The sequence below is a fragment of the Phalacrocorax carbo genome, chromosome 2, assembly GCF_963921805.1.
Source record: "Phalacrocorax carbo chromosome 2, bPhaCar2.1, whole genome shotgun sequence".
NCBI classification, from domain to species: domain Eukaryota; kingdom Metazoa; phylum Chordata; class Aves; order Suliformes; family Phalacrocoracidae; genus Phalacrocorax; species Phalacrocorax carbo.
The window spans coordinates 155,908,850-155,921,452 of record NC_087514.1 but is presented as its reverse complement, the minus strand read 5'-3'; the positions used below and the strand labels follow the sequence as shown (position 1 = coordinate 155,921,452).

At 40.7% G+C, this 12,603-nt stretch overlaps 1 protein-coding gene across 2 annotated transcripts in view; it reads right to left on the bottom strand.

Annotated features, from left to right (window-relative positions):
* Nucleotides 1-12,603, bottom strand: part of ADARB2 (adenosine deaminase RNA specific B2 (inactive)) — a 322,814-nt gene that overhangs the window by 60,251 nt on the left and 249,960 nt on the right. For both annotated transcript variants that reach the window (XM_064444990.1, XM_064444991.1), the window contains one exon: nucleotides 6,139-6,253. In XM_064444990.1, coding sequence (XP_064301060.1) covers nucleotides 6,139-6,253 — 115 coding nt within the window. The remainder of the gene's footprint in view (nucleotides 1-6,138; nucleotides 6,254-12,603) is intronic.

The following is a 12,603-nucleotide window of genomic DNA, read 5'->3' as shown; positions in this document are numbered from 1 at the left end:
TATATAATCAGACCTGGACAGATGACCTTGCACCTGTTTTCCCCACTCTGTGCAAGTGCAGCAGGCTACAGGGCTGTGTCCCATCTCATATTTTCTGTGTCTAAGCAATGTACCTTGAACTATTTTCTGTTCCTTAGCACTGATTTGACAGAAGAAATGAAGAAACACCCAACATTGCTCTTGTAGGGGGAGTGCTTGCAGTGGCGTGCCTAAGCCCATATTTTAAAATAAGTGATGAACATGGTGGAGCCAGAATTGTAAAACCTCAGATGTCCTTTGAGGGGGAACCTAAATCTGTTGGGCTGCAAGGATTCCAGTCTGCCCATTATAGGTCCATGTTACAAAATCCAAGACTAGACTTGCAGCTGTGGAAAAGAGATGCTCTTAAAGAGTTCAAAATTATTTAGAGACAGTCTGAAGATTATTGGTTTAAGGTTTTTAACCAGAGGAAAACAGATTTCTGAGCAAGAGTGCATTATATGGTTTCTAACTACATATCCTTTTACCTGTTTTAAAATATTTTGGGAAAACCTGTCATGTGGTGGTGATGTGTCAGCCTGGTCACATATAAGAAGTGGATAAGGTTTCCAAGATGTCAAATGACTTTCTGCCACATCCTTAAGAGCATCAGGCAACACAAGGTGAAGAGACCTCACGAGATTTTTCAAAAGCATGCCAGCAGTTTGGGCATCCAATTTCCATCTTGGGAATCTAAGTGTCATTGAAACCCCGAGTCTCACTGGGAGCAGGCTTTTAGCATCCATCTAACCATGCAAATGGGACTCGAGAGCCTAAATTACTCCTGTGAGTCTCTTCTTCGAAGGATCTTCCCTGGGCACTGTCTGTAAATTATTCACAGTTCCTCTAACTGGTCTGGCTACTTGAATCCCACTTGGGATGGAGCAGGCTGACACTCTGCATGGGGCCTGAACTTTCTACTGCATTTTACTACTTTACAACTTCCCTATTTAAACTAAGGATCAGAAATCAATTGGCCATCAATATTCCTGATTGTACTTAGATGTCAGGCTTAATGAGTCTTAATATGACTGTAAAGATCCATGGAGACATATTGTCAACTTTACTTTTTTTCTGTTATTCCACTTCGCAATTATTAAGGTCCGTTCCATGAGATACGGATGATAATTTACCATCTTTTATCACAGCATGAAATCTCTATTTAGGGCTTTTTTGTCCAGTTCATCTTTATTTCATACAAGATAACAGAGAAGACCTCCTAGTTTGCTTTTAACATCAAAATGATTGTCAGCCTTAAAAAAAAGATAGAAGAAGAGAGAAAATTGAAGTGAGAAATCAACTCTTAACCTTTTTCTATGAATGCCACGCTCCTGTGAAAAGGACTGAACTTTCTTAATGTTTCATTTTTAACAGAAAGCATGACAAAAAGTTCCTATCAGTATTTAAACTGCTAAGATTTGTCAAACACAAATGGGAAAATAGTGTTTAAATAGCAGTCTCATTTTGTCTGTAATGATTATGGGAGGGTTTTTTTGCAAAAAGGGCATCAGCAATAATAGATCATCTCTGCACTGAGTGACAGGAATTCTTTACTGCGTCCAGTGATTTCAGGTAGAGCACACATGTATGCCCACATCTGTTCAGCGCTGGCAAAGGCAAACTGTCCATAGTGTAAATAAACAGTGCAAATGCTGCCTGCCTTTAGATCACAGCACGTGGTGTGCAGCTCACACCTCCACCTCCCACCCTGCGCTGCCATGGGCTGGGGCTTCCTATCTCCCAGCTCCGGGGGACGGGCAGCACTGTCCGCACCCTCTCCTCGATGACCCAGTAAAGCTGGTATCCCTGCCTGGTGACCCATGGTGGGACCATGCTCTTTGCCAAGTCCTGCAAGAGCTGCTTCTCGCCAGTGGCTCCTCAGCCTCCTGTCACCTAATAATCTGTGACCCCATCTGTTGAGGATGGGGGTATGTGACAGTGCTGCAGTTTTGCATTTTTTGGCCTGTGTTAGAAAATAATAGCTTGCTTGCCTTTAATTTTTCCAACTGTATCAACTGGCATTGATGATGGTGATGATGATTATTATTATTACTATTTCTCCCTGCAAACTTCTCAGTAAAAAGGTACATCAGACCAGAGGGTGAAAATAAGATGTCCCAATTGCACCTGAGAGAGAGAGTCACATAAGAAGGGGGGAGCTGGCAGGCAGCAAGAAACATTATGTCCAGTTATTGTTGCACACCCTGAAATTAAATATTGGTTGATCCTGGCCAACAGCCAAACACCCACCCAGCCTGTTGCTTACTCCCCTCTCGTGTGGGACTGGGAGAAAACAGAAGGAAGGCAAGAAGGCTCACAGATTGAGATGAAGATAGTTCACGGTTTCTTGGCAAGACAAATGTCATAAACCCAAAAATCTCACCCTTCTTTCCCTGAGCTTCTACCACTGAGCACAATGTCGCATCGTATGGAATATCCCCTTCTTCAGCTGGGGACAGCTGTCTTGACTATGACCCCTCCCAGTCTCTTGCCCACCCCCAGTCTACTTGATGGGGGTGGGGATGGGAGAAAGTCTTGACACCTTGCAAGCACTGTCCAGCAACAGACAAAACATTGGTGTTATCGGCTGCGTTTTAGCCACAAATGCAAAGCACTATGCAGAAAGTCATCTCCATCCATCATATGTCTGGATATGCATGTTCTGAAGTGATGGTTTGTGTTTAACATGATGTTATCCAGACTGTCCTTTCCAGAGGTGAACTGATACTCTTAATTTACTATATGTGAATTCTTCATATCTTCAGAGAAGTCAAAAGAACTACTGTTGATAGTCAGTATGCAAGAAAACTGAGGTCCCCGTATTAATACTATGCTACAATAGCAGGCATACTTATTATGCTATTTGAAGATACTCTGTGGGAATACGGCTTGCTTTACATAGAAGATTTGAATGCAATGTCTTACTTGTTAAACACTTTTTCCTAGAGTCAATCAAACAATTTTTGATAGAACAATCTTCTCTGAATGTGTTTCAAGAAAATTAGAAAGTGTTAGAGGACTGGCAGATTTCAGATATGCTATAACTGGAGAACTGTTAAATAATTCACTTCAACCTTTCCATCTTTTGAAACGTTTAGTTCAGGATCTGTTATGTTAGTGTTTGAATTATTATTATATTCAATTATTATATTACATCAGATCACATCAGCTGGTATCCAGTGTGATAATTTGCTCCTACCTAGGCACATTTTTTCAAGGTTATCTTGATGTCTACTAATCAAATGTTCACAAAAATGCCTCAAGATTTTAGCTTTTCATTTCAAAGCATATCTAAATACATTGGACAGCCTGTTTTTCTGACTAGCAATTTATTACTGTGGAACATTCAGAGTCAGTCAATAACATCATTTTCTACATTTTTTTCTCTCCTACTTTGGAATTTGCTCTGGGTGCTACAGCGTAAGTCAATTACACTGCCTAAATGTAAGTCTCTCTGGTTTCCCTAGGAAACTGAAATGGCAGAAAAAATGTCAGAGTTCAGGACAAAAAAACCCACAATCTAGCACACTTCTGCTTTGTCTGTAGAGATTTTGTATTATCTTAACAGCAGTTATCACAGAATCACATTTTGCTTTTTACCAGCTTTGTCTGAAAACTGTACAAGCACAGATAAATCTGTTTCTAGTCAGGATGACATTAAGTTGAAAAGAAGGTAAAAACAATTTAATATTTGTCAGAGTTGTGTACGGCACAAAATACAACAACACATTAACAGATTTGGTTTTGTTGATGACATTAGTAAATTGTTTGCAGAGATCTAAGTGTTTTCTGCCAAATTCTGTGTTAAAAATACAGGAAATTGGTACTTATTTAAGTGCTTGATGGGGAAAACCTGTCTGCGCAATCTTTGAACAGAGTGTGGCAAGATCCTTGCTACCTCTGGGAATGACGGTGGGGAGCAGACCACAAATCTACAACTTTAGTACAGAAAATAATGACACAAATGGCAAATGATTCATCTTGCCTTGGTTGGCAGACATTCTTGTGCTGGGAGGAACTAAAATCTTCCTGGAAAATGTTATCAAGGCTGTTTCTAGCTTTGCATCTTCTGTGAATCACTTCATATCTGTGAATTTCTTTTCTAGGCTCCACAAAACCAGTAAGATATTGACAAATTGGATGGCTGACAGATTGAAGGAATTCATAAAAGGGAATTCAGAATTAGCAAAGAAGCCTTGAGGGAAATGGTTTATGAACATAAGTAAAATTTTACTTTGTCTTACTGCTGACTAAGAAGAAATATGAAATAGAAATGTGTAAAATCCCACTAAGGACATAGGACTCATAAAAAAACCCAGTGGGAGGACACTTTCACTCCTTCCCCACAGAAAAGACACAGACAGCCCCAACTGCCCAGCAGGACTAGCAGGGGTCTGAATATACCCCTTCCCTCCCCTAGCACAGCATGCACTCAGCAGCCACAATTTCGGAAGTTACAATTCCTTTGGGTGACTTTTCCCATACACGTGGAGTTTTAAACTGTCCTTCATATGACAGCTGTATTGGCTCCATCATGCTTTTCAAAGCAGGTCTAGGCCTGTGCTTAAAGGATGCAGCGGCTGTACCTTGGCAACGTAGGAGTGAGATGAAATTCTTACAGGGAAAATACACCCTGAAAATTGAACAGGGACACAGTCACCCCTTGAAAAGTGTTTAAAGCAACAATTCTTGGTTCCTGTAACTCAGCTTCTTATAAAAGGTATATTTAAACATTCTTCATTGTGGTCATCCTGCCTGGGAAGAGATCCTCTAAATAAATTGCAGCACTTTGTTTAAATCTGATGAATGCCACAGTCAAGAAATCTGACTATGACACGGCAGCTGGCATGCTGGGTCTAGCGTGCATCTTTCACATCCCAAAGTCAGTCACACTCTTCCTTTTATTTTTCTTGGTATGGAATAAGTCTCTTGTGGTCTATAGGACTTATATACCATGTTTTGTGTTTGTACAGCACTGTGTCTGTGCAGCACTTATAAATGGAAGACTCATCCATTATTCCAGATCCTAAAGTAATATAAACAATAACTAATCAAAACAGATAAAGTAAAATAATAACAAATTTAACTGAGGAACCATTCGGTTTCAACCAGTGGTCTAAAAGACATTCAGGTTAACTTCTCTACTTCTAATTTCAGGATAGGATTTCTCACTCTTTTCACTTCAGAAAGGAGGAGAATAAGTTACTTTGCCCAGAACTCTTAGCTGTATTTAGGTTCTGTGGTTGGAAAAGGTCCAGCAGATAATCTTGTCTCCATCCTGCTGCCTTGTAATATTCACAAATGTCCCTATTGAATCTAGCTAATGTAATTGTTGAAAGGAAGGAGTAAGACAAGCCTGGATGAATTATACATGCCTTTTACCTCTGAGCTTATCATCTCATTTCTAAACCCAATCCACTGGTCAACGCGTCTGAGTGAGAATGAAGTTTATGGCAGCATCTCCACTGCTGACATCCTCATAAATACTGAGATGCCCCAACTAAGGTATTCTCACAAAGAAATAAAGACCATCTATGCAACAGTTTCATCAAAGGGCTAAAGATTTCTACATAGTATGTGCCCATCAGTAAAGTCTTAACAGGGGTGAATACAAAATTATGGCCCTGCTAATACGTACAAGTATTGCCTGCGGTTAGAGCAGAGCAGAATTAAAACTGTGCATGCTCTGGGTTTTGTTTCTTTTGGTTGGAAAGGAAATGGGCTGAGATGTGCTTTTATTGTCAGTCTACAACAAGGTTTTTGGTAGCCTTGTACAACAAGAACTTGGTGTTTCCATATCTAAAAAAAGCAATTAATAAGTAATACAACTTTTTATTGATAACTAAAACTACCCCATCTATTTGGAAATGCAAAATCAGGCAGGTCTGTATTTTGTCCTGTAAACAAAGCAATGTAGGGACATATTTATGAATAAATCTTTACCTCTGTTGCCAATATTTTTCATGTGAACTTACTTGAGGTGTAAATATTTAATGCTTCTTTTGCTATTTATTTTTCTGTGTGGGAATAAAGGCATCCTTCAATACTGTGGACCAGGTAAATAATGTATTACTTAGTCATGAAAAATGCCAGAGGAAAATAAATGAGAGGATATCTTACCTTTGGTCATAACAATGCCTGCAAGAGTTTTGTGGCGTGCATGCATGGAAGTGAAATTGTCTGTCAGCTCCTGGAACTTCTGTGCAACCATTTGGTATACGGAGTCGGCAAAATCCTGAAAGACACAGTCAGAAAGAATTTTTTCACTTTCTTTGATTGAGGCACCTGGGCGTTTCTGCAGATTAGTCACCTGCCGTCAACTGCCTAGAGGTCCCTTTTAGAATTAGACACCACCTGCCCAAGCAAAGATAAAAGGAGTGCCTCTCTGTCAACTACCCACATCACCCTGAGAAATGGCCAAATTAACTGAATTAAAGCTAGAGACCCATATTGGGTAGGATTAGAGGTAAAGGGAGAAGATTTCAAGGCTGACTTTTTTTCAGCCTCCTAGCTGTTGGTTCAGGATCAGTTCACAGGAAATTTCTTGGTCATTAAAGGATTTTATTGTAGCGAGCTGAAGAGGTGGACATGTGTCCCACCAAGCCACTTATTTCCAGGAGCCCACTGAACATTTCCATTAGCCCACTGAAGCCTGACATCTGAGCTGAGGCCTGGGTTATAGGTAAGGAACACCTATACCTGCATTCGAGGTGAGTTTTTAATGACTTACAGCTACTGAGGTAAAACCATCAGCTCAGAAATCTAGGCTATGTTTAACACTGTCAGAGGAGTACCACGGTCTGTCTTGCTTCCACCTCAACAGCCACTGGAAGGAAGGGAAACCTCTGCTTGCGCATCCTACTGAAGATGTTGCTTGAATGAGTTCACTGGTGCGCAGTAGTGCTGAGGGTCTGCCAGGTCTCCTGAGCATGGCAGCTTTGTTGAAAGGTCACATTTTCCCATGGACTGGGCTCTAGAGACTGTGTGTTCTGAACCCCGAGGTCTGAGTGAGTCCAGTCACCAGGGAGAGCCTTGGGAAGCTGCCTACTGAAACCAAGCAGGGTAAAAGGTCTAAGAAGTGAGTTCTTCAGACTGTGTATGGATGAATGTGAACCTAAACCAGCTCTGGTGCTCCTGAGAACACCACCACTTGGAATGTTTCCCTGCTGCAATGCTTACTATCTTTTCATTTACTTAATCTCTGCACTTTGTTTGGCACAGAGCCTTTCAAGCGTATATTAGAGATAAGTCAGAAGAACACTGTGAGCATGAGTTGTTCATAAAGTGCTTTGCAAGTCTGAACATAAAGAAGTAAGATCCAAAGGTTTTTTTTTTTCTTAGCCATGTGATTTCTTGTGGGAAACCAAGCTGTACCAACAAATCCTTCCAGAAGCAGTTCCTGGGGGCTGGAGCTTACTCTGGGGTGCTGACAGGAGACCTCCTGGCATCCTGTAATCTGCTTAGCCCTGAGTGATTGTGGCTCTGTTAGGAAAAGTTGCTCAACGAAGCAACAATTCCAGTTTTTCTCCTGACGTTGGGCTATGCTACATGGGGGGACATCCTGGTAAAACAGGCCCCCTTGAATTCACCTGGTTTGTTTAAGTGAGTTAATGGCACACGTGGAGGAGAGGCTGTGTCTGATATATAGCCTCCCTCACCCTGAAAGACCCATGGCCATGCAGAATTAAGAAATGTATTTAAGAAGATCGTATCCATTCTTGTTGTCCCAAAACTGTTAATGGTGATGAAAACATGTTGGTGAAAACAGTATTTTAAGCTGGGAGAAGACACAGCTATTTTTCAGGCGAAAGCAGATTCTAATTCACAAATATTATCAGTAATATTACTGCCACTGAGAGCCCCTGCAGGCTGTACACCATATGTTTCTACAGTTTGTTGCAGAAAGTCAGCTTAATTTTTAAACATTATTATAGCAAATAAAAAAACCCTAATAAAATAAAATGTAACAACAATCAGGCAACCCCCTTTTCATAAATCCTGGAATCTTTTTTCCATGTACAGTCCTTGTAAGTGATTGTAATTTGCTCAAATACATAGAGGATAGGATTTCTTTGTCACAATAATTTATCTTTGCTTTGCTAAATGCAGCTTTCCAAGGTTTTTCTCTGGGAACAAACCATTTGCCCAAAAAGACAGTTTAATATAACATAGAATAAAATACGCTGGCTTGTTGCAAAAGAAGGAAAGAGGCATATAAACCCTTTCTGGGAGATGCATGCAAAATTCTACACTAGAATTAGATGGAATCTAAGAAAAATTATCAAGAACGGTTTGACAGTTCCTAAATGGAATTTCACTTTGACTGCATTTATACCTCTTCTAATCTAATTGTCCACAACCACCATGTGAGCAAGGTATTGCTCATACAGTGCTTCTGAAGGATGAATTTTGGGTGAATTCTCATTTGTCAAGCATCAAGGCACCCTTGTGATATAAATGCAATTATAGTCACTTTACAGATGAATGAGTGAAGGCACTAAAAGGGTGAGGGGCTGGTCCAGGGGAATAGTAAGGAGCCGGGCACAGCCAGGTGTTCTGATTTTGTGATGGTCTGGTTAAGTGCTCAGTGCTGGAACACCGCCCGTCTCTCATAATATGAAAGTTTGTTTCTAAACTTGTTTTCCCTACTGAAGAGTGACTTCATCCATAACGGAAAACTAAAGTGTATTTGCAGGACTGCTGTAACTGGGCCCCATATGGTGGACTGAAAATCTGATCAGCTTTATTTAGACTAGTAAGAAAGAAAGAAAGAAAAAAAAGTATCTCAATAAAACTATCTGCACCATCATTTAAAAAAAGAATCAAATCATAAATTTAATCTCCTGCAGAACTGCAGTCCAATCCATGCCTGCATTTCTAGCGTACCCTCCAAATCTGCATCCCAGGGCATTTCGTGCTCATTAAGAGTTAATTAGCTTAGAGGCACATACAATTCCTAAAAGAATAATTTAAAAAATGCTAAATAGAACAAATAACTTTTAACTTTGGATTTAGAAATCCCTACAGTCAGAGCTTTCTTTACTTCATTTGGCAGTAGGTTCCAAAGCCAGAGAGCAAAGAGACTCACTAAAGGCAAAATAACGACATGACTTCAGATAACATTTAGGGACGATAAGGAATTAGGCAACCACTGATCTCAAGGAGTGACCTGGGACGTTAAAGAACAGCAAATCCATTAAATGTGAAGCCTCTTAGCCAAAATAAGTCAGGCGAATATTTTTCATCTTGAATCCATTGCCTAAAAGGATGCCAGTGAAATTAATAGAAACAAAAAAGTGACATACATGAATACATGTAGGTTACAGGAAAAACAACCAGAAACAATGTGTCCAATCTGAGAGGTCATTTACAGGCTATTATATTGCCCTAAGTTTCCAGATGGATATTCAAAGTAAAATGGAAAGTAGGAAAAGGAGCAGTCTATTTTTGCAGAAGGCAAAAAATAAGAAGCCAAGAGATGCATGGCTCAGCTCTGTGTAAGAGATTTGATACCCTGAGGACTGATCCATGTAGTGCAGCATTAATTTCAGGGCCTTCAATACTCTGGCCCTGAAAGCTGGCCAAGTAGCAGAGCTGGGTATGCTGTTATGTTCCTGACCTATACCCATATGTTACAAGAAGCGTAGCACACTGTCTTTCCTCTAACACACACCAGAGCAGCTATTTGGCTTGACCCAGTTATGTGCAATGAAATCAGTGACAGCATTTCTGCCTATTTAGAGCCTTTAGACTGGTTCTTAATGTTTCTATGAAACCAAAACTGGTTACAAACATATCTAATGCATCCAGGGCAGATACAGAGGAGATAAGAGTTGGTACATTTACCCCTGCTCAGTTTAGAACCAGAAATTACATTTCAGAGATTTTTCTTGCTTTACTTTTAAACAATAATCCTAGGCTAGTAAAAGATACATATCTAGATCATCATTCCTGATCAGATATAAACCAGAAAAATCCAACTATCGATGGCTATTGTGAGCCTGGTTGTACTTTTAGGATATAAGCTAGACTATGTTATCTGCTGTCAAAAAAATCTTAAAACCCCCACACAAAAGGAACCATTCTTTTGTTATTCTCTACTATCAAAGCAATTAATCTCAGAGAAAAGTGTGTTTGGTGATACCACAGTTCCTACTGCCAGATATGAGTGAAAATAAGTCTCCATCTGGAGTAAATACAAAAGCCAAAAACATCTTGGCAGCTTCTGAACAACTATCAGGTTGGTAGTAGAAAAAGGGAAAATTTCAGAAGATGGGGGAAAAACAAGAGTAGACAATTTCCTCGCGAAAGAGAATTTCAGTGTAATTAATAGAGGTGCATGCAATTGTTCTGATCACATAACAGCATAAATGGCAGCTTGGGACAGGGGGACAGGGCAGAAGAAAATAAAAAGATAGACAGTCAGAACTTGGAATATTTTTACCAAGGCACATGGGAGAATAAATGCTCAAAAGCTGCTTGTGTGCTGGACCTAGAAGGGACTTATGCTTAGGGATTTAATCCCCTTGGAAAACTGGGGTCTGATACAAAACGCCACCGAAGCCAGTGGAAGTATGCCTGACTAAGACGTCCCAGATAAGGCTCAAGTGGCAAGGATGGGCCCATGCCCTGGCCAGTCAGGGTGAGCTCAGCCATGCCAGCTTTGGGTGTGTGTTGGGAGGAAAAAACACGACTCTGGGGAAGAACTGATCTTCCAGGTGCTGAGTTTCTTTCAAATGCCCTGCTTTGGTTTGCCTGCTATCAAAATCTTACCTTTCATAGGTCCTCACATAGATTGTTCTGTACAAACAATATTTGCTTCAGAGAAAATTTCTTTGAGATCAAAACTTTGCTCAGTCTTGCTAATACAGTGAGTGATACGAGTAAGGCAAACAAGACTGCTAGAGCCACACCGAGGGGCAAATCTGCTCTCAGCTGCACTCAGACCATGCTCATTGCCTAAATGCGTATGGTCACTGGTGGAAGCAACATTTCAGGTGCTCTGCAGAAGAAAGCAAGCATGATGCTAAACTGTTCTCTGTGAAAAAAAGACTGTGAGATCCTGCAGTACTTAATGAGCTATATTTTAACATACACAAGGAGGCTGGAAAAATGAAAAATAGATGTCATTACTATTAAAACTGCACTGTGTTGTCTGAAGTATTCATCTGTCCTTGATTACCATATCAAATGACTTGTGTTATTCACAAAGGAAAATCAAACTTTAGATCATACCATTACAGAACAAAAAAGTTTTAGTCATTTCTTCGCACTAATATTTCAAATGGTATAAATAATTAAATGTGTTCAAGTTTGCAATGGGAGTCTTCAGGGTAAAACTGACATTCAACGGGAGTAGTAAGGATATTAAAATCAATAGATTATAAAGGAGAAAGCCTTTAGTAAACATTTTCTATTGAAATCCTGTCTTAGGGTTTATAGGGTTGAAATATCAAAAAGGTTAGATTTGCATATGGATGGGAAGAAATATTCTGCTATACAGATATCACCAAGGGCTCTGTTTCTCCTGTCTCCCAAGTACCTGATTTTCCAGAAAATCACTGACATTTGGGGGGTAAATGCTGAACACGATGAATGGGGATCAGGTTGAATTAAGTTCACAACTCTTTTCACAGATAAAAGGAGATGCACACCTAGTTGTTTTTACTGGCCAAGGGGGAAACCCACACTCATTGACAGTGGGAGTTTGTATTTTCTCCTGCGGAGAACTCTTACTGTCTAAACAGGAGGGGAGGAAAACACAGCACAGAGAATATCAATCCTAAAGCACTGCTCCTGGCCAGGCTGTGTAGCAAATTGCTACACAACACACTTTTTCCCAGGCTTGTAAATAAGTTTGCTGTAGCTAGTTGGAGATTCATCGCTAAGTGATTGTACCCTCGAGCCAATGAATTAGTCAGGCTCTTCACAGGTACTACATCATCTTCAAGATGCAGCCTTGAGAAGAGAAATAGCTGAGGGTCGTGGGCTGCCCTCCACCATCAGTCTTCTAGCATCAATTTAACGCCAGGAGCTCCCTCAGCATGGTGGAGAGGGCTGAAAGAGGACCTAGAGGAACAGACAGGCAGGGGTGACCTGTGGAAGGAAGGAGGGCAGCAGGTCACAGGCAGTGGGTTGCAGGCTGGATTCATTCCTTGCCCGGCTTCCTGGCAGCCTTGGCGCAAACCACTTGCCATGAGTCCTACTTCTTCAGAGGTAAAAGGGGGTGATTTTTACCCACCTCTCAAGGGAACTATGAGGCAAATGACACTGACGGTGGTAAGACTCTCCAAGCAGGGTTAAACAAGGACTTCTGCAGCCAGACTGGAGGCTGCAGAAAACAGCACCTCATAACTCAGCCTTCCTTCAGCATGCACAGGCATTTACTGAGTATTACTCAAAGAACAAGGCACTGCCAGGGAATTCATTGTGGTTCTTTCCTTGAGATGTGCAGTAATTATTTCTCTCTGATCATAACTCCTACAGTATTGATCATTATGTCTGGTTTTGGCTTATCCCTCAGGGCCAGAGTATATGGGCTTTGTTTTATCTTAGATGGACGTGGTTTTATTTCATCTGACTACG